This window comes from Phodopus roborovskii, unplaced genomic scaffold (genome assembly GCF_943737965.1).
Source record: "Phodopus roborovskii unplaced genomic scaffold, PHOROB, whole genome shotgun sequence".
Taxonomy (NCBI): domain Eukaryota; kingdom Metazoa; phylum Chordata; class Mammalia; order Rodentia; family Cricetidae; genus Phodopus; species Phodopus roborovskii.
Window position 1 is genome coordinate 20,759,203 of NW_026126407.1, and position 21,410 is coordinate 20,780,612.

Sequence of the window (21,410 nt, forward strand, 5' to 3'; positions counted from 1 at the left end):
TGCCTCCTGCTCCCAAGAATGCACCTATGGCCTCGTGAGGTGTGCCCTGTGATTGTTTGACTGAGGAGGAGAAGACTAGAGCCTGGTTTACTGATGGTTCTGCATGTTATGCGGGTACCACAACAGCCGAGACCAACCCTGAACCCCAACATGGTGCCATTCCCTGCAGAGCAGAGCCCAGCCAGTTGACTACACTGAGCCACTTCCTTTGTGAAAAGGCAAGGCTTTGTTCTTACAAGAATAGATTCTTGTTCTGCTTATGGATCTGCCTTTCTTGCACATAATGCTTCTGCCGAAACCACTGACTATGGACTGACAGAATGCCTTATCCACTGTCATAGGAGTCCACAAAGAATTGTTTCTGACCAAGGAACTCACTTCCCAGCCAGAGAAGTGCAACAGTCAGTGGGCCCATGATCACATGATCTACTTGGTCTTCCTATGTTCCTCACCACCCTGAAGCAGTTGGCCTACATAAGAATGAAGGAATGGCCTTTTGAAGACATAGTTACAGAGTCAGTTAGGGAGCCTGTGTAGAGTTCTCCAGAAGGCGCTATATGCTTCAATCAGTGTTCAATATATGGTATGGTTTCTCCCATACCAGGATCTGTGGGTCCAGGAATCAAGGGATGGAAAGGGGAATGGTTCCACACACTCTCACCCTTCTTGACCAGCTGAGAAAAAATTTGCTTCCCTGTTCCTGTGGCCTTAAGTTCTACAAGCTTAGCAGCTTTGTTTCCACAAGGGGGAGCTCTCCTCCCAGGAGACACAACAAGCATGCCCTTGAAACTGGAAAGCTCAGACTTCTCCCCAGCCACTTTGGGCTTCTGATGCCCTTCAAGCCAATAGGCTAAGAAATGAGTAAAAGTTTTAGGTTCAGATTATAATAGAGAAATTGGACTACTTCTCCACAATGGAGGTAAAAAGAAAAAAAAATAAACCTGTGGAGGGCAGGAGATCCTTTAGGGCAGTGGCTCTCAACTTCCCAATTCTGAGACCCTGTAACACAATAGTTTCTCATGTTGTGGTGACCCCCCTAACCATAAAATTATTTTCGTTGCTGCTTCATGATGGTAATTTTGCTACTGTTATGAATCATAATGTAAAAATCTGTGTTTTCCAGTGGCCTTAGGTGACCCCGGTGAGGGTCATTCAACCCCCAAGGGGGTCACAACCCACTGTTTGAGAACAGCTGCTTTAGGGCATCTCTTCGTGCTATGATGTCATGTGATTGAAGTCAATGGGAATCTACAAAAGCCCTAACCCCAGCAGGATGACAATGGGTCCAGGTTCTTCAGGTGAAGGTCTGGGTCAGTCTTCCAGGAAAAGAAGTGCTCGATGAGGGTGGAGGAAATACGGAACGGATAAGTACCAGCGCAGGCCATGTGACCAGTTGCAGCCATGAGGATTATAAGTGATATGAGTGCTTCTCTGCTTTGTTTGTGCATATGTATGTGAAGGTATAGTTGCCTCAATGAGATACCAGTAGTTATCATACTTAAGCTGAGACACTAAAAGAATGTTCAAGGGACACTGCCACTTTTTCCTAAATATATAATGCATTTCCGGTTGTACGTGGGGTAGTTATAGCATGTTAGGTGTAACATGACCTTGTTACCACTTACATTTAGAAATTAAGCATGGTGTAAGGAGACATGATAGTGTTTTAAGTTTACAAGGAGTGGATTTGTGATGCCTAATCCTGGTTGTCAACTTACTACATCTGGAATCAATTAAATTCTACGCAGCTGGGCACACCTCTGAGAGATCCTTCCTTGATTGGATCATTTGAGGTGTGAAGACCCACCCTAAATCTGGGTGAGGTCTTCTATATAAAAGAAAGGCATGGGGAAGGAAACTTGTTCCTCGCATGCATGTCCTCACTCTCACTGGCAAGTGCATCTACCCTGATGCTATCCCTTCACTGGTACCAGAAACTATTTCTTTGGGATTCCAACCAGAGGCTAAAGACTAGCTGAAACATCCAGCCTTGTGGACATTAGTAGGCCCCCAGACCTCAGCACAACTAAGTACCATTCAGGCTGTAAAACTCAGGTCGTGGACAGCACCATCAGCCAAGCTAAAACGAAGCCCTGGTCCATTAAAGTCCATACAGTTCTAGGAAAGTCTCGAGACAAATGAAGCTTGCTTTTGGACTTCTACAGTTCCACTTCTGACTAGACTAGCAGTTGTTGTTAGCTTAAGTATATCAACCCAGAACGTACACGTGTGTGTGTGTGTGTGTGTGTGTGCGCGCGCGCGCGCGCGTGCGCGCGCACCCATGTGCGTGCTTAAAAGTTCATCCTGAGGAAGGCTCAGTGCTACACAGAGCTCTTGAACACCTTGTGTAGTCTCTGGCCAGCTAATAAAGGTTTTCAATTGACTTAAACCCAAGTCTGAGAATGTGTTCTCTGGTGAATATCCTACCACTATCATATTCTTGGCATTCCCATAGTGAGACAGTTATTGTTGAACAAGATGGATCACGGTCTGTAAGCTACTGTGATAAATCCCCTTGCAATATTCATTCTATCAGTTGTCCTGATCAGTAGTCAGAAAGTCCTGACTAATACAGTCCCATTCCTTCCTAGGGCACCCATGTGGCTGAGCATCCAGAAGACACAGCCTTTTGTGTGAGAAGTTGCAGTGTCTGGTCAGAAGAAGCTGAAGAATCAGCTCTGATTAACAAGAGACCAGAACCACTAAAGTGAAACCTCCCCACCAACTGCTGGACAATTCCTGCTGGTTGGCTAGAGATAAGAAATTAATGGTGAGTCAGGCAGTGGTGGGGCACACCTTTAGTTCCAGCATTCAGGAGGCAGAGGCAGGCAAATCTCTGTGAGTTCGAGGCCAGCCTGGTCTACAGAGCAAGTTCCAGGACAGGCTCCAAAGCAATACAGAGAAAACTTGTCTTGAAAAAACAAAACAAACAAAATAAACGAAAGAAAGGAAGGAAGAAAAGAAATTAATGGTGATTAAGAAGAAGACCAGTGTCACTGAGGTGAAGTCTTCTGGGAAATGTTTCCTCAGAGTCACCACACAGAAGCTGTGTTCCAGAGGTGGCCAGGGTTGTACCTTGTGCTGGCAGCCAAACCTGGTCATGTGTAAGAGTCTCCAAATGTACTTGTTTTGGAGGCCTGTAGGGGTCATGGAGGGCAGCTGAAGTTTGACACTGTGAGAGGCCAGGAGAGCCATTGGTGAAGGTGTAGCTGGAGTATCCGTAGAACCCTCAGTATTGAAGGGGTCATGGAGAAAGTTGAGGGTTGGTAGGTACCATGAAGACAGACAGCCCAGGAGAGACTATTGGTGAAAATATGGCCTAGTCAAGGCAGAAGACCCCAGCATTTTGGAGATGTCAGTACCATGGGATGACCACCAATAACAGCAGAGTGGAGGAGAACCAGCTAGAACCTAGAAGACAAGCTGTGTGTGAGGCAGAGGGCAGAGAACTGACACAAGCACTTGGAGGAGTCCAGAAGATTGAGAGGATCCCAGATATTGGACACTGAATTTTTAAAGTTGGGATTTTGTTTTGCTTTGTTTGGATTGTGACTATGCCCTGGTCCTTCCTTCTTGAAGGTATATATGTATGTATGTATCACTTATTTTTTAGGAGTCTACAGTTGAGACTTTGGATTTTTTAAATGTTTGAAATTGTAAGGCAGTGCAGCTTTTGAGTTTGAAGTATTTTATATTGTGATGCCCCATCTTAATACTTAATATGTGATCTGGGGGATGAAGAAGAAAGGAAAGGTTGTGGCTTAACAGTGATTTGTGTGTCAAGCCGACAAGGGGTCAATTATGGTAGCTAGTTTTATGTCAACTTGACATAAGATGGAGTTATATGAAAGGAGGGACATCAGTTGAGAAGATGCCACCATAAGATCTGGTGGTAGGACATTTTCTTAATTAGTGATTGATGGGGGAGGGCCCAGCCCATTGTGGGTGGTGCCTGCCATCCCTGGGCTGGTGGTTCTGGGATCTATAAGAAAGCAGGCTAAGCAAGCTGTGGAGAACAAGCCAGTCCCTGCCCTGTTTGAGTTCCTGTCCTAACTGGAATTCCTGGCCAGCTCTGAAACCAGGGTTCACTCCCTTGTTCTTTTTTCTACCTAGCTCAGTCTCTGGGCAGTCAGAAGATCACCCGCCATGCCATGGATGCTGAAAGATGTTGTTCAAAGGCTCAGAAACAAACTGAGGTCCTAGTTTTTAATGTTTTTAGACAGGGCTTTGCTATATAACCCTGACTTGTCTAGACAATGTAGCCCAGGTTGGTCTTGAGCCCACAGCAATACACCTGCTTCAACTGAAAAGTGCTGAGAAAGCAGATGTGTGTCACCATCCCCATCTCAAATTTGGGTTTTGAGAATGTAACTGGTCTTCAAGGGCACTGTTTCTAAAACTCTCAAGAGGACAGTTGGGAGGTAGTGTCACCTCCCAAGAATTCAGCTCAAAGGGGACAAATGCTGAGCCTGTGACAGCTGTCCCTGGGTCTTATGGAAACTTGGCCCTGTTATGAGATCACAAGTAAGTTCCTGGGGAGGTGGCTGAGGGAAGCAGGGCCTCCCTCAGATGAATGGGACCAAAAGAAACCATCAGGCTGCCAGCTTTGCCGCCATCTAGGCCACTTTGCCTTTGCTCCCATGTGGTACCATTTGAGGCACACAAAGGAGAGCTGCGCCCACCCCTGTCCTGTTTATCAGTGTGTGGGACTCCCAGATGCTTATACCACAGGCAGATGGCACACTAGATAACCCTGAGTCGGTGCTACAGAAGGCCACATCACAGGCTATATGTGAATAGCATTTATTTCTCACATGGTCAACAAATGTTCAAGCCTGCTGACTCCTCTCTGGGCCATGAATGGGATGTATGGACACCAGAGAAAGAGATCACACCACTAACCATAGGCAGGGTCACTGTTGGCCTCCAAAAGAGCCTGGTGGCCACTGGAAGTCAGGAGGAGAGAACAAACTAAGTGGGCAAGTTGGACAAGGTGCCATGTTAAAGGTAGAAGGGCACAGGCCTGCCAGGGCAACCTCTGTCATCTGTCCTTACCTTGCAAAGGCTGCAGATCCCGGACCATGGCATCCCAGTGCCTTAGAGACCATCCCTATTGTAAGCAGTGAGAGGGAGTGTCATGGGCCACTGTCTGAGGCCAGGCCAAAGTTGCTCAGGAGCAAATGCCTTTCTCCCAGCCCTGCCCCAGGATCAGGCTAAGGCCTTGCTGAGCCAGGAGAAGGGGAGTGTGTCAAGAAGTTGTTCTGACCAGAGAGTCCATTGGGATCCTCCAGGAAGCGCCAGGAACTGCAGCACAGCCCTCAGCAGGCCTTTTGCTGTCCAGTCATGAGCCGTGAGGCCCACACTGGACCAGGAGAGAGTCACAGCACAGCCCTCAGCGGGGCCGCTTGCTATCCAGGATGGCCTTCCAGTCATCTGCCCACGAGTGCAGCCTCCGGCGAGGGGGCTTCAGCTGCAGGTGATGATTGTGGCAGGAGGTGAAGAGGATGTGCTCCCAGCTGGGGTGTGGCTCAGCTCCTGTGGAGGGAACCAAAAAAAAAAAAAAAAAAAAAAAAGGACAAATGCAATGCCCAAGCCACTGTCAGCTTATAGACTATACTGTGATTTCCTGTTATATAGTAGACTTATCCCACACTACCATTGAGAGGGAAGAGAGGGCAGAAAGTTACTAAACATAAAGGTTTGAAAAGCAAAGCTGGGTTCTTCACGCAGGAAAGCCAACAGCTTAAAGTCAATCTGGAAGCGGCACAGACATTCTAGCTTCCAGTAGCACCCCATCCCTAGGATGCAGGCAGGCCTTTCCAACAGGAGGAAGCCCCTGGCTGGGTACCGATAAACACCTGGTAAAGGTGGGAAGTGAGCCGAGGAGACCCCAGGAGGAGGTGGGGGGGGGAAGAGACCCTGCCACCGCATCCCTGCCATGGGCTACTTGCCTGTGATATCCGGCCGGTCATCTATGAGAAGGTCAGCAGAGACCACAGTCTTGTCTCTGGTCAACACAATTTGCTCCAGAAAGTCGGGGCCAAAGTGCTTCTCCACCCAAGCATACTGAAGGTAACAGAGGAGATGATGGCATCAGACAGCTGAGGGATGGCTCAGCATAGAGTCCTAGCACTCAGAAGGGAAGGAGGCTAATACAAAGGGCCAGCTCAGGGAGTTCTGTGCCCAGGAATTTGTCACTTGGGAGCTGGGTACCTGCACACTCCTCAGCTAGACTGCAGAAGGGTTACAACTCAGACCCAGCCCTGACATCCCCAGAGCTGCACAGAGTTCTCTCAGTACTCTATCAAAGGTTGGTCACACTGGCTGCCACTGGGGGCTTAGTGACTTCCTAAGCTGGCGGGCCCACAGGATATAACCAGTGGATCTGCCCAGTATCTCTGCTGGGAACTTAAAGCAGAGACAGGTATTCAAACCATGTGTGATGTGACACTGGGGGTGGGGATGGGGGCAAAAAAGCAGTAGTCTGGGAAAGAGGGGAGTTACAGGGAGCTTGATTGTCACACCAGTGCTGCAGACAGCTGGCGTCCCAGGCACACAGAAAAAGTGCAGCTGTGTGCAAGACTGACAGGCAGGAAGCTCAACTATCAGACAGAACAATGTGCAATCTGGGAGCCCGTACTTCCCTTCGCCACTGTGGGGCTCTGGACTGCCTCTCCCTTTCCTAGGACACTTTGGAAACTGGGAAAACAATCTACCATTTTCACCACCCTAGTGAGGCTGGCGGCAGATATGGCCTGACTAGCCACTGGGTCTGGTCCCATTGGGGGAACCAGGAGAGGGATGAGTGGCCCTGGGCCTGAGGTTCACAGTCATGCCACTCTGTCCAGTGTGTAGCTGCATATAGCCATCTGGCTACCCTTCTGCATCCTCCCTGAGCTGCTCACAGACCAAGATGGGTATGGACTTCAGTCAGGGCAGCTTCCAGCAGAAGGGAACAGGAACCTCTGCCTGGAGAACTAACAGCAGCCAGAAGCTAGAAGATGCTTGCAAGTGTGCCACTGGCTCATGTGGAACGACCTGTCGAGGGGGAAGGCTGTGTGGTCACCTGCAGCAAAGCCTCAGGCAGGTCCTTTTCATCCCGGCTGCGGTTCATGTGACTTGGGCAGACATACAAACAGACAACATGTGGCCCCGAGTGACATTTAGCATGGGAGGGACTACTTAGAGAGGGCTGCATGACCCTGCCTGTTTCATGCACGCCCTTAGCCTCGCAATGGGAACTTTAATTTTCACCCAATTCTCTCAATTTCAGGCCTTTAACCACACATTCATGACAGAGACATGGCACTCACACACTTTTCAGGCACACTTCTCCCCTGACATAGCAAGTCCTAAAACTGTCCCCCTCTACTTCCTTCACCTTCACACTCCTCATCTTTCCAGGTGATGGCCACAACTGTGACCACATCATCTGAATCCCTGCAGTCACCTCGGTAGCCTCTGACATCCTTTAGGACAGGGACAGCAGTTCTTTGGACACTCGCCCAAATGATGAGTGAAGAAGAAACAGTCCTTTCTGGGCAGACTGCCTGAGGTCACTCTAACTGGAAAGGCTCCATGGCCAAGGCTTCAGTGGAGACCTGCAGACCCTACTGGCCATCTTCCCAGAAAGATACCCACTGCCGGGAACAGGCTCCCACTAGGCTCAAAAAGTAGCTTAGCCAAGTCAAAATGCTGCCTCGGGATGCTTACATGAGCAGAGTTTGGACAACCTCCAGGGGTCAGGCCAGGGAGAAGGCACACAGGTGACCCTAGTGTTGACATGGAGGTGACATAGGCAAGAATGGAAGACAGAATCCAGGGTTGCTAATGTAAGAGTATTTGATGTCCATCACCTTCTTGCCCTCATGACAACCTGGATGCAGACATCCTTCCCACTCCTGCAGTTCTTGGCCGTCTGCATGAGGCATACTGAAGAACCAGGGAGACCCCTGGGCTTCTTCCAAGGAGGAATCTACAGCTCAGACAGCCCAGGCTTCTGAAGCAGGATAGGGTCTGGCCCCCTGTTTTACAAACCATTCACAGAGCCTGGAAGTTTTACTTCCCATTGTTAATTTCCAATTCATTGTAGCCAACACCTCTGTGAGTGATAATCACATGCTTGGGGGCAGCATCAGCATCAAATCATCACAAGTATCTGGTCCCAAGCACCCAGTCTCTGGGTCTCTTGTCCCTGGCATGGGCTGTCTACAAACAGGAGCAACTGTACAAAGGAAACAGTTCAGTGGCCCATCGATTCTATACAGATAAGAAACTGAAGTTCAAAGAGGTCCGTGATGGTTCCACCACCGCACTCTCCTGCCTTGTAGCTGGAGACCTCAGGCTCCTGCCTGAGCTGCTTAGACTGTGACTGGGAAAATCAGAGCTACCATTCTAAATGGACATGCCACTACTCTGCCTCTGAGCCATGTTCATCCCTGGAAAGCTGCCTGATCCATGTGTGGTAACAAAAGTATTGTGATAACTATTCTTCTGGAATTCTGGTGACCTCTGAAATTTACTAAAACCCAGTGGTTAGGCACATCTGTGAGGGATTTTTCTTAATGAAATCATTTAAAGTGGAAAGACCCACTTTTAATCCTGCTCTTTTGAGGTAGGAAGATCCACCTATAATCCGACACACTTTCTACCGGCAGCCTGTGTAAAGGACATGGGAGAAGGAAGCTGGCTCCCTTTGTCCTTTGCCTGCTTGCTCTCACTCTGCTGGCAAGTCCAGTCCTTCACAGGCATTAGAGTCTACTTCCTCAGGATTCCAGCATACAATGAAGACCAGCGGAGACATCCATCCCCATGAACCAAACAACTACTGGATTCTTGGGCTTTCTATTAGTAGACAGCCACTGTTGGACTAGCTGGACCACAGGCTGTAAGCCACTCTAATAAATCCATAAGGATAAATTCATTCTATCAGTTCCGTTCCTCTAGAGAACCCTGATTAATACAAGCACCTTCTAACTCATGGGTAGGAAGATTGTGTGGATACAGAGGCAGGTGGATCTCTGTGAGTTTGAGGCCAGCCTGGTCTACAGATCTGCTTATCTCTGCCTTCTAAGCAATAGGATTAAATGCATATGCCACCATGCTTGGGTATAACTACAGTTTAATTTTACAATTTAAAAATTCTTTAAAGACTAATGTTGGAAAACGTGCTGTTTTGAAATTATTATGAAACTCTGGTATTCAAGACAAAAGCTATAGTCATCCAAAAGGTAGGAACTTAGCTGAGAAAATGCCTCTATAGGATCAGGCTGTGGGCAAACCCTTAGAGCTTTTCTTAACTAGTGATTGATGGTGGAGGGCCCTGGCCACCGTAGGTGGTACCACCCCTACTATCCTGAGTTCTGTAGGACAGCAGGCTGAGCAAGCCATGAGGAGCAAGCCGGTAAGCAGCACCCCTCCATGGACTCTGCATCAGCTCCTGCTTCCAGGTTTGAGTTCCTGCCCCAGCTTCCTTCAGTGGATTATGATTTCGGATACACACACCAAACAATTCCCTTTCTCTCCAAGTTGCTTTTGGTCACAGCAGTAGAAACCTTAACAACGATCACTCACAAGACCTGTACAAGTTCCAACTAGACAAAATCCCAGCATGGAGAAGGGGAAGTGGGCAGAGAGTCCCACACACAACCAAGAAGTTATTTGCACTTGAGAACTACTGGGAGGGGAAAATCTATTTCATTTAATCAAAGAATTAACCACATCCCAGGTAGGCTGCATGCTCAGGAATAGTTGGCCAATACAAAACAGAATCCATGTTCAGTTTTGTTTTGTTACCTTATTTTCTTTGTTTCTGCTTGTGCTTTGTTTTGGGTTTGTATTTTTTTTTTTAACAGAAAAAGAATATGAAATTGGATGGATATGGAGGGGGGACCTAGGGACTCTTGGGGGTGGGAAAGAATGTGACCAAATGTATGTAACTATATGTTATATTAAAATTTTTAATAAAAAAAGACTCTGTTAAGACTCTGTTAAGTTCACACCTGTAATCTTGGAAGACTATAGTATGAGAATTACAAATTCCAGGCCAGCAGGGTATTCAAGGAAACCCTGCCTCAAAACACAAAGGGACAGCAGACTGTGAGGTGTCTCAGTAGGCAAAGGCACTGTAGTCAAGGCTCAAAACCTGAGTTTGACCTTCAGGACCCACATGGTACAAGGAGAGAACAGACTCTCACAAGTTGTCATCTGACCAACTTACATGTATTACAGCAGGAGGCCCTGTGGACACACACAGAAAACAAAATTTAAAATATAAAAATGTTTTTAAAAGCAACAACAATTTTTAAAAACCTAAGGAGATGAAAAGCCACAGGCTGGGAAAAACACCTGCATAACAAATCACCTAATGAAGGATTGGTCTCTAGAATACAGGAAGGACCCGCACAACTTCATACACAGCAACCCAATGAAAGACCAGGCAAAAACTTGAGCACTTCATCTCAGAACAAACAGAGGGCTGTTTGCTTAAAAGATGTTCAACAATGTGTGACATGGAAGTAGAGGAGGGGAAAACTGTGAGTTAAAGGTTTAAGCAGAGTGATGACCCTACAGTCCAAGGCACCACCCACTTTGGGAACAGGCGTGGAGGAGTCCAGCTGGAAGGCTTTCACTGAGACCTAGCTCTCCTAATATACAAAGGTGCCAAGGGAGGAAAGTATGAGCAGCCCTTCCCAGGTGTGAAGTCTATGAACCACAATAAAGCCCGATAAGATATCTCTAGTGGTACAACGGTGGCACTTTTATCTTGGGAATAACAAGTAGCTATCTAACTGGACTTAAGGCTTATTCAGTAGCAGAGAATTCATGGCAGGTACTACAAATCTAGCTAACTACCTGTGGCTGGAGAGGTCACAGCCCCTAGAGGGGAATCTATTACTTCTATTTCCCAAAACTGTGTAATTTCTTGCTGCATTCTAAAATTTTATTTGCATACCCACTTAGTTCTCACTTCTCACAAAAGGAGCTACTAAAAGTAGCAGCAGGTGGGTGACCATTACAGAGAGCCACAGCTGTAAAATGCAAAGAACAACAGGATGCACAACCTCAAGGGATGCATCTACAACACAACCCCTACACCTAAGGCTCAGGAAGAACAGCAGAAGAGGGGTCAAAAAGATTGTAAGAACCACAAGACCAGGATGCCTGCTTTGAACCAGTGTCTTCAAGACATGACAAGGGCTCTTGGCAATGGGCAGACCTCTAAGATCTTCCAGGTGAAGGACAGCAGACAGTGTAGACTCTCTAGCCTTTCCCCAAGTTTCTGAATAAAGTGTTTTGACTCAGAATAAATAAAGACATGACATGGAAGCTTTGCCCATGAAGCCTCAACAATATGATTATCTAAACAAGACCTACACATGAGAATACCAGTTGATGTGTTAATGTGAACGAGAGGAATTTCACAAGGCCCCAACCCCAGATGAAGAACTACAGAGAACCATTGGCTGCTGAGAGTGGGAGAATCCATTTTCTTCAGGGATGAGCGCCCTGGTAGGTTATCCTATCCCAAAAGGCCATCTGTAAGCACAGATATACACAGCAACAGGCTCAGGAGAGGGCTCAGGAGAGGGAGGGGGGAAGGAAGGAACGGAGAGAGGGAGGGGGGAGGAAGAGAGTGAGAATGAGAGAGAAAAATAATTAAAAAGGAGCTTATGAATTTGAGAGGAGGGAGATCAGGGGAGATGTCAGGAAGGGAAGATGGGTAGAAATGATGTAAATGCAATACTCATGTATGAAATTCAAAAACTAATTTTAAAATGTTTTTGATAGTCTTCTGTTGAACAATGGATTTATTCAAGTGTTCCCCAGGGGCCTAGCTCTGTAGTGGGAAAAAGGCAGTTAGCTCCTTTGCAGACCTCAGTCTGGTAAGAGACAGAAAACAATCCAGAAACAAAGAAACAGCCATTCGGAGCAGCGTACGTAGCAGAGAAGGATTGAATGTTAGATATGGTGGTCAGCACCTGAACAGAGGCATGCAGAGGAGAGGGACGTTAACAACTGCATTAGTTACTTTGCTTGTCTGCGCAATAAAGAACCTGGGAGAACAAACTTAAGGAAGAAAGGATTGGTTCTGGCTCATGGTTTGAGGATACACTATCATGGCAGGGAAGGTATGGGGAGGGCTTGCTCACATCTGGGTGGACCAAGAAATGGATAAGAGGATCTCAGGTTGGGGAGGTTTCCAGCCCATAAACCTGCCCCCAGTAACCCACATTCACCAGCCAGACCCCACCTCTTAAAGGTTCCCCAGCCTCCCACAATGGCACCACAAACTAGGGGCTAAGGGGCCACTGGAGTCTGTGGAGGGTTTTTCACATTTGAGTATTATAATATAAGTCAAGGGCAGCATAAAACACAGATGGGTGGGAGCTCCTTGGAAGGAAAAGGCCAGGCAGGCTTTGAGGCCAGGCTGGTTTTTTTTTTTTTTTTTTTTTTTTTTTTACAGGGAAGGATTGACAGGGAGCTGGCATGATCCACCTTATGACATTTCCTTAGTTCTACAAAGAAATTTAAAGTGGCAGCAACAAGAAGAGAAGCAGACAGGTGCCAGACATGTCTCAGAAAGAGAATTGGCAGGAACAGGACCCATTTCACTAGACCTGGAGGGCAAGAGGAAGGCCATGGGAAGAGCACACACACTTCCAGCAGGGCCAGTATACAGCATGAGGCGCACCATAAGCAATGGAAACCAGGAACCGCAGCTGAGCTAAACTTGTACAGACTTTCTTATCATTGCTGCCTACTGCAGAACAATTGCAGCAAAGGCGTGTACACCGCATCAGGTGCTGTGGCCACTGCAGGTGACTTAAGTGCTCGAGCACAGGGGAAGATGTGTGCACACTATGCTCCTTTCTATAAAGGAACTCAAGTGCCTGTAGAGTCCGACAGCCACCCAGGGCACCTGAACTGGCCAGTCATCCAATCATTTGAGCCAGCTAAAGTTGAAGTAATCACATGACCTTCACTACTCAAGTTTAGAGATCCAGCAGAACCATCTAGCAAGTTGGCTGAGACCATGCTGCTACTCCCAGAGTTTCTGACTCAAAAGGTCAGTGTTACTGAAATGTCCCTTTCTAACCAGTCTCCACCAGTCCAGAACCCCCTTTGTAAATGTGTGCTCTGTTACAAAGAGAAAACCCAGCCTTCAAGCCCCACTTCACCCCAAGAGTTGTAGCTTGAACACCCATTCCCTTAGGCTGAAATGAACTCAGCCTTGAGAGTTCCAAGGGGTCGGGATGACCACCAGCTGATGCAGCAACTGCTCGTGTATCCCACAGTAACTGCACAGAGTGTGGGGTCCTCCCCGGCAGGGCACACAAATAGCTCCAGGGAGGACGGCATGTGTGGGAAGAGAAGATGGTGGAGATGATCTCAGCATGAAGATGTAAAACGAAGCCCAAGGGGGGGGGAAGCGGGGGGGGGGGGGGAGGCCAGCCTATGAGTCCACAGGAGCATCTGAGAAACTCAAAGGCATGATAACACAATCCTCCCTGTAGAAAGCAACCTGCAGCTTCTAATGTGCAGAAAGCTCCCCACCGTGACCACTCTACTTTCATTAGACAAAGGCGCGCACAGGAAAACAAACAGAACAACAACAAAAACTTAGATTTCCTTGCTTAGACGTCTTTCTGGGTTTTTTTTGTGGGGGGGGGGTAACAGATTTCACTGTAGTCCAAGTTGGCCTTAAATTTACTAAGCAGCACAGCCTGGCCTGGAATTTGCAAACCCCCACCCACCATCTCAATCTACTGAGTGTTAGGGTTACAGGTTAGCCCACCATGCCTAGCTATTGGTCAGACTTTTCACGCAAGGCTGAGGATGGAGGTAAGGGGTGGAGCACTTGCCTGGCATGCATGATGCTGAGTTCCAGTCCCAGTGTGCAGGGAGGTCCTTGAGTGTCTGACCCCTCCCTAAACATGGTTCTCTCCTTGATCCCTGTCGCCGCTGGCTTCACCAGACTTTCCTGGACCAGGCACATCGCATAATGTGGCAGGGACCCTTTCCACCAAGCCGATATTGTCACAAGTCCATTTCAGCACATGAGATAGAGCCTCAGGCTGGTACAGAGAGGCAGGGAGCACCAGGATGGGAGCCTGTGCCACACGCAGCCATCGACTGGGACCTACTCCTTACCTTCTCATAGGGACAGTACTTGATCATCTTGATGGGACTTGTGCAGATGAAGACATCAGTGCTGCCAGAAGAGAAAGGACAGTGAGCCATGCAACTATCTCCATTCCACTGCACACTGCCCACCTCAGCTGGCTGAGCCCTGCCAGGGTCTGAGGCTGGACCTATCATGGGAAAACTTACTATTCTACATCTCCCCACACAAGAAGCTACAACTTGCAATTTCTGCCTGAGTCTAAGGCCCTGGGGAGCCACAAAATGATACACCCTGGCTATAGGCAACAAACTTGGAGGTGGGCAATATTTGCAGGACTAGACCCAGAAGATAAGCTAGGTTATTGCCGACTCTAGTTGAATAAGAAAATGGGGAGGGAAAGAAGCATTTGGTAACAGGCACAACACTGGAAGGATACAGAGGGCTGGGAGCTCAATGGTGTGGTAGAAAAGGTGTGGCAAGGGCTTGGTCTCCTTCTCCAGCACCAAAAAGGAAGGAGGGAGAAAATAAAGGGAAAAAAATACTGCAGTCTATAGACAGTTGAAAGAGAAGTGCATCCCCAGCTGGCTGAAAGGAAACTACCCTCCATCACCCAGTTGTGGGCTGCACAGAAAGGGAACCAGGCTCCACAAGACAAGTTCTCCAGCTCTGTGGCCTCAAGAGGAACATGGGCTTTGCATGATAAATGCGCTGTCACAGCTCTGGGCTGCTGATGCTGACCAAGAAGGGCTTCCCAGGTCCTTGTTCCTCCCCATACTCACGGGACGGGTCCCCAACCACCAACACCATCCCATCCCAAACAGTCACAACATTGTGTTCTACTCTGGCACTGTATGGGCCGGCCCATCAAGCCGAGCTGAAGGAGCTGTGTTTCTCCAACTCTCTTTGGCAAATTAGTCCCTGGGGAGTTCTGTGGAAGCCTGTCTGGTAGCCTCTGGGGGTTTTGCTTGTACCTGCTCAGTGTTCAGGTGCAAAGAGGCAAGACGGTTGGCAGAGTGACAGTATCTGCCCCAGCCTTTCCCTCACACCCCCACTCAGAGGGAAGGAAGACAAATGCTGCCTTCCCTCTTCTTCGCTGTCCCTTCCAAAGCCTGACTGCTGAGGCCTAGGCCACACAGCCTTCTCCTTCCCCTGCCTTGCTGCTGCATGCTGCCTAGCCCAAGGTTAGAATGACTTAGTTCAACTCTCAGTCCCAAACTTTGCCTGCACGCAACTCCTTCAGCCAAACATAAACCTTCACGTGGAGAGGAGGCACAGCCAAAATCTTCTGTTGTTGCCTGGCTGGCTTTGAATCCCTATGCTCATACGCTGCCTCTGCCTGTCTTCTGAGTAGATGGCTCAGACTGATTATTTTTACACAGTGTTACTGAGATACAACTGACATGCAAGCATGCATGTGATGCACACGTATCCATACAGGTAAATGCACATACGCATAAAATACATCAAGAAACCGCAGTCTTCCTAAAATTAATGGCAAATAGTTTGACGGTTCTTTTTTTTTTGTTTGTTTGGTTTGGTTTGGTTTTGGTTTTTTGAGATAGGGTTTCTCTGTATTACTTTGGAGCTTGTCCTGGAACTAGCTCTTTAGACCAGGCTGGCCTTGAACTCACAGAGATCCAACTGCCTTTGCCTCCTGAGTGCTGGGACTAAAGGCGTGTGCCTCCAACGCCTGGCTTGATGGTCCCTTTAAACATTAAATATAGAATTACCTTATGACCTCATAGTTTTACTCTAAGGTATATGCCCTAAAGAAGTAACAGCAAATATTCAAAAAATGCTAACACAAGTGTTCACAGCAATGATATTCACAAAAAAGAAAACAGTCCAAATGCCCATCAACTAATGAATGGATACACAAAATGCACTTTGTCTATACAATGGACACTATTCAATTGTCAAAAAGTATAAGTACTTGATTGGGGATGTAGCTGGATAGTTACATCACTTGCCAGCCATACAAAATGCCTTGAACCCTATCCCCAGTCACACATACTCACAAGAGTAAAACAGTAAGTACTGATAGCTACTACAAAATGGATAAACCTTAAAATCATAATAGGCTAGGTGGTAGTGGTGCACACCTTTAATCCCAGCTCTTGGGAGGCAGGGCAGGCAGATCTCAGTGAGTTCAAAGCCAACCTGGTCTACAAAATGAGTTCCAAGACAGCCAGAGCTGTTACACAGAGAAAGCCTGTCTTGAAAACAAAAACAAAACAAAAAAGCAAAAAAAAAAAAAAAAAAAAAAAAAAAAAAAAAGGAAGAAAGAAGCAGCCAGGCCACACACTTGGAGGCAGAAAGTGGACTAGTGGCTCTTAGGAACCACAGAAGGGCAGGAATGGGCAGTGTGCTAATGTGTTTGACGTTTTGTTTTAGGGGGCGATGAAAACAACTCTGAACTTGACAGCAGCAATAGTTCCATAACTCTGTGAGTATTCTAAAAGCCACTGAACTGCACACTTGAAATGGGTAAGCTACAAGGTGTGGAGTACATGTCACTAAGGCTGTGCTTGAAAAAGATCTCAGGGAAGCACACTGTCCACAAGTTCCATTAGGCTTCAGAGGACTGAAGAGGGTGGGTACTGAGTGAGGGCTTCATCACACACAAGCTCACCAGAACAAAATGACAAGCCTGTCCTTTCTGAACCCCCCTTTTCCAAGTGAGGCCTCCTTTCAGCACTTGGCAGGCTAGGTTCATTTGCCCTGGGTGATGACTGCTCCACAACTGCAAATTGGACTACCCTGGTGTGTCACAGTTATACTGGTGCCTACAGCATGTGCCTGGAAGGCTTTTTGCCAGGGTCAGCAATGAGAATGTAATGGGCCACTACGGGGCTGTGGAGGGAAGGGCAAGACAGGAATAAAGGTGTGGGCCTGGGGGTGGAGTCCCAAGACAAGAAGGTGTACTTACTTCTGCAGATTAGCCATCTGCTTCACAGCTTCCACAGCTCCTGGCAGAGGCTCCAGTTCAAAGAAGAAATCCTTCGACTCCCAGATGCTGACAGCTTTCTCCTAGGAAGACAAAGAAGCAAGTCACCTCCAGGTCCCCACTGACCCACAGCCCTCCTCTGGGCAGGGCTGCTGCTAGGTGGGGAGGGGGTTTGAGGCTCTCTACACTCACCCCAGATCTGTGTCCTGGGGGGCATCACAAGGTGTTGGCATGTGCTGGGGCCCCTCTGTCAGGAAGTGAATGGTGACTTCTCTTAGGACACAGCAGAGACAAACCAAGGTGTCAGCTCTGGAGAGCCACCTAGAGTTCTCAGCTTGAGGACAGTTCTTCACAAAGTGCACATTTGCTAGGCTTGCCTAGAACAGCCAGCATACAGTAGGGGCTGAGGGAATGCATTCATGGCCATGATGAAAGAGTCACTAGAGTTGGAGTCTAAAGGGACTTAGAGATCCCCAAGTGTACCATGGTCTACAAGGATAGGAATATGGTGAGCTGGGAAAAGGACAGCTAGGGGAGTCCCAGCTTCCTCATCACACCAATCAGAGCAGCTGTGCTCTCGCCTGGTTTATGTGCTGAGGTACCAATATTTTATTGAGACAGGATCTCTTTGTGTAGCTCTGACTATCCTGGAACTCTCTATGGAGATCCACCTGCTTCTGCCTCCCCCCCAAAAGGGGTTTTGTTGCTTATAAAGTTCAAAAGTCAAAAATCCAGACCCTGTGCCAGGCATGGTGGCCCATGCTAGTCCCATTACTTGAAAGGCCAGGTTAGGCAACAAAATAAAACCCTGTTTCAAAAAGAAATACAAACTCTCTTTTTAGCTATAGTAAAACAGATGCCACCCATCAAAAACAGTGGCTGAGTAAGGATCCCCTTTCTAACATGTGTGAGTAGGCCAGAACTCATCTTCCCAGAATGCTGGCCAGATCTTTCCTAGGGCCAGACAAGGGGGAAGTAAGGCATCTCAACCTCCAAGAAGGGAGCGTCTCAACGCTGCCCATGTGAGCAGTACAGGAAATACCACTACCTGGTTAAGAGGGCACCAATCCCCTAGTCAACTACATGGGTTGTACAAACACACTGTTACTAAGATACATTCTCAAGTTCCACCCTTACAACCTACAAGGACCAAAGATTGTTGGCTCACAGTTTAAGAAAAGCATGACTTTTCTTCAGGGCCACTTAGGGATAATGCCATCAGGACTTGAACTCTCATATGGAGGCAGTACGGCCCTTGCTGCAGGCTAACTCTGGGCTGGTGATCACTCTCATAGAGTTTCTCTATGAACATGAAGACAATACCCATCCCTTCCTCCCAAAGTCCTGGTGAGACAGAACAGATACAGCGTTCCAGCGCCAAGCCTGCAGTTAGCCTCTTAGCTCCCTGAGAAGCAGTGGTAGAGGCAATCCCTCTCTATGCAGTTCTCTGTCCTAATAGTTGAGGACTCTAAGTCAGTTGAAAGAGCTTTTCTTTCCACTTTTTCTCAACTTCCCTCCAAGAGTACTGTGGAAACCAAAAGGAAATAAGGACAAAGGTGCTCCATGGTCCTTAGAAGGCATGGAATCTACATCCATGGAGTCAAACAACCATAGACAGAAAATACTAAGGGGGAAATTACTGTCTGTACTGAACATTCAGAGGTCTTTTCCTGTATCATTATTCCCTTACCATTCAGTATTCAAAACCATCTCCATGGCATTTACACTTTGCTTTGTATTATGTCACCTACAGCAGGGTTGAGCTATATAGGATTATACACGTCATACACAAATGTCATGCCATTTTACATGAAGGACTTGAGCATCTGTAGATTTTGGTACCCTGGGGGTTCTGAGTATTGGTTTCCCCAATACCAAAGGGCAAGAATACAAAGTTAAAATGGCTACACCTATTATACCTAGACTGTTTGGTTTAGCCACAGATACTTAAGACAACTAGGTCACAAGCAGGCTCTGGGGTATCCTTTAGTGAGCTGAGGCTTGAAAAAGAAATGAGTGGAAGCCATCTCCCATCCCAGCATCTTCCTTATTCCCTGTGTTCTCTCACCTTGTACTTGGAAGGGAATTAGTCCCTTTGGGCCTGGAGTATTTACACAAAGAGCTATTAAGCCACTGTGTAGTTCCTTTGTTTTATGGTGCTGATAATGAAACCCAGGGCCTCATGGAGTGTAAGACCCTAAGGTTCATTTCTAGCCCTGCAACTCTCCCCACAATGTCCAGACCCCTTCATAATAAGGCACCTCCATAATAATTTGGTTTACTGAGAGACGGGTACTGAAAGGGGACATGGGGCATCATTTCTGTTCATTCTCAGAATGAACTTCTGCAGGGAATGGATGAAGTCCTGAGTGAATGTGTTGCTGGCAGAGGCAGAGCCATGTCAAGAACCCCAGACCCTCAGACCCATGGAGGAAAGGCAAAGCCTTCCACTCGACCGAGTATAGATTTTGACAGTGCATGCAGCTTTCTCCCCTGGATGTTTGCCACCTGCAGACTGCTCCCCTGCAGACTACTCCTACCTAGATTAGCTAACCTTGCCTCCCAGCCCTAGCTGTACACACACCATAAACCTTGCCTCTGTGTTCATCTGTATGCACCTGCCTTTCTGTTCAACTCTGTATTATAAACATGAGTTTCTGGGAGTGCTACGGTTTCTTCAGCAAAGAGTCAAGGCCAGCTGACCCCAGCTTTCCATCTGTATGTCTTCTTCTTTACCTTACTGACATCAGTCCCTGGAGGATGTGGTAAATCTTACCCTCCTCACCATCAAGCCCTCTCTAGCCAACTGAGAGATGCCAGAAAACTCATCTTCTAACTTAATGCTGGGTAAATTCCCCTGTTCCTTTCATAAAATAGTTTAAGTCTCCAAATTATACTCACTCTACCAAAAAGCCTGGACATCTGTCTAACCATGAGGGAGGGCCTTATACCAGTCAAGAGGGAAGTTCACTCTACCTAGACTCTGACTCCCTATACGATACTTGGAAAGTCATATTCTCTAGCATACAGCATCACTGAAAGCTATGCTTCAATGAATTTGGGCAAAAGAGGAGGGTGAAGACACCTGTCAAATCCACTGGGAGGAAGAAATAGCCATGTCTGTGTAAGAGTAAGGAGACATAATGTCCCCCATGTAACAAATTACCTGAGGCCAAATACAAGAATTTAAAATTCAAGCCCAGCCTGGTGTTATATGCTTGTGATCTCAGCTCTTGGGAGGTTGAAGCAGAAGGATCAAAATTTGAAGGCCTGCCTAGGCTACTGAGTAAGTTAGTTCAAGGACAGCCCAGAGAAGTTAGTGAGAGCCAATGACAAAGAAAAAAAGTAATAAGAGGATTGGCGATGCAGGTCAGTGGTAGAGAGCTTGTTTAACCTTCAGGTTAAATCTGGGTTCAATCTCCAATACCGAGGGGAGGTGGGTAGAGAAAGGGCTGTGGTAGGGGTAGGGGAGAGGGAGAGAGAAAAGGTGGGAAAGAGGGATGGAGGATCTAGATAGATTTCTAGGGGGAGAATAAGGAGACTGCTGGGAGCCCAGGTGACAGCCAGCAGCAGCTGTCTGCAGCATCCCTAGCACAGTGACCACAGTCCTTCCGGAAACCCTTCTGTACGAAAAGACCCGCCAGAGGTTACGGGGGAGTCGGGCTGACTCGGGGCTGGACATCTGCGGCCTCGGTTTCCCCTCCCGCTGGTGCTCACACTCAGCCCAGGCTGCAGACGTCCGTACTGCTCCGACACCCAGAAGCCACGCCGGTCCTCCAGCGCCACGAAGGGCAGGTCGGGGAAGCGCGCGCGGAACTTCCGGAGGAAGCCGCCCTCGAAGTCGGCCAGCACGCCGTCCATGTCCACCAGCACCCGCAGGGCGCGGCTGCCCGCCCGGCTCCTCTCGGCCCGGACCGGGGCGCCGCCGCGGGGACGCGCGCAGCAGCCGCGCAGCCTGAGCATCGCCCCGCTCGTCGCCCTGGGTCCTCGGCAGACGCAGCCTTCGCCGGGGACAGGGACGCGCAGGCTCCGGCCCAGAGCGAGGCCCGCGCGCAGCACCACCGCGCTTAAAGGGATACGCGCCCGGAGACGGTGAGCGCGAATGAGGGTTGCTGGTCGCCCTGGGACATCCAGTCTGCGACAGCCAGACTGGAGCAACTGTGGCACTGGATGGATAGAGGAGCCCAGCGCCCGGAGGAACTAACCTATGTCCTTAGGTATTTATTGAGCACTTACTTCGTTGGGCTTTGAACCCAACAGATGAGTTTTGGCCATCCTGAACCCATACTGATTGTGAGCACAGATTTTAAAATAGCTGCTCATCCCAAATATAGC

The 21,410-nt window shown here is 48.1% G+C and overlaps 1 protein-coding gene across 1 annotated transcript; it reads right to left on the minus strand.

The window, feature by feature from the left end:
* Window positions 1-4,789: 4,789 nt before the first annotated feature.
* Window positions 4,790-21,171, minus strand: Nt5m (5',3'-nucleotidase, mitochondrial). Its single transcript, XM_051180561.1, has 5 exons — window positions 20,793-21,171; window positions 17,058-17,158; window positions 14,155-14,215; window positions 5,952-6,066; window positions 4,790-5,535 (listed from the first exon to the last, which is right to left on the minus strand). The coding sequence occupies exons 1-5, from the start codon at window positions 21,036-21,038 to the stop codon at window positions 5,393-5,395; spliced, it is 666 nt and encodes a 221-aa protein (XP_051036518.1). The 5' UTR covers window positions 21,039-21,171; the 3' UTR covers window positions 4,790-5,392.
* Window positions 21,172-21,410: the final 239 nt, after the last annotated feature.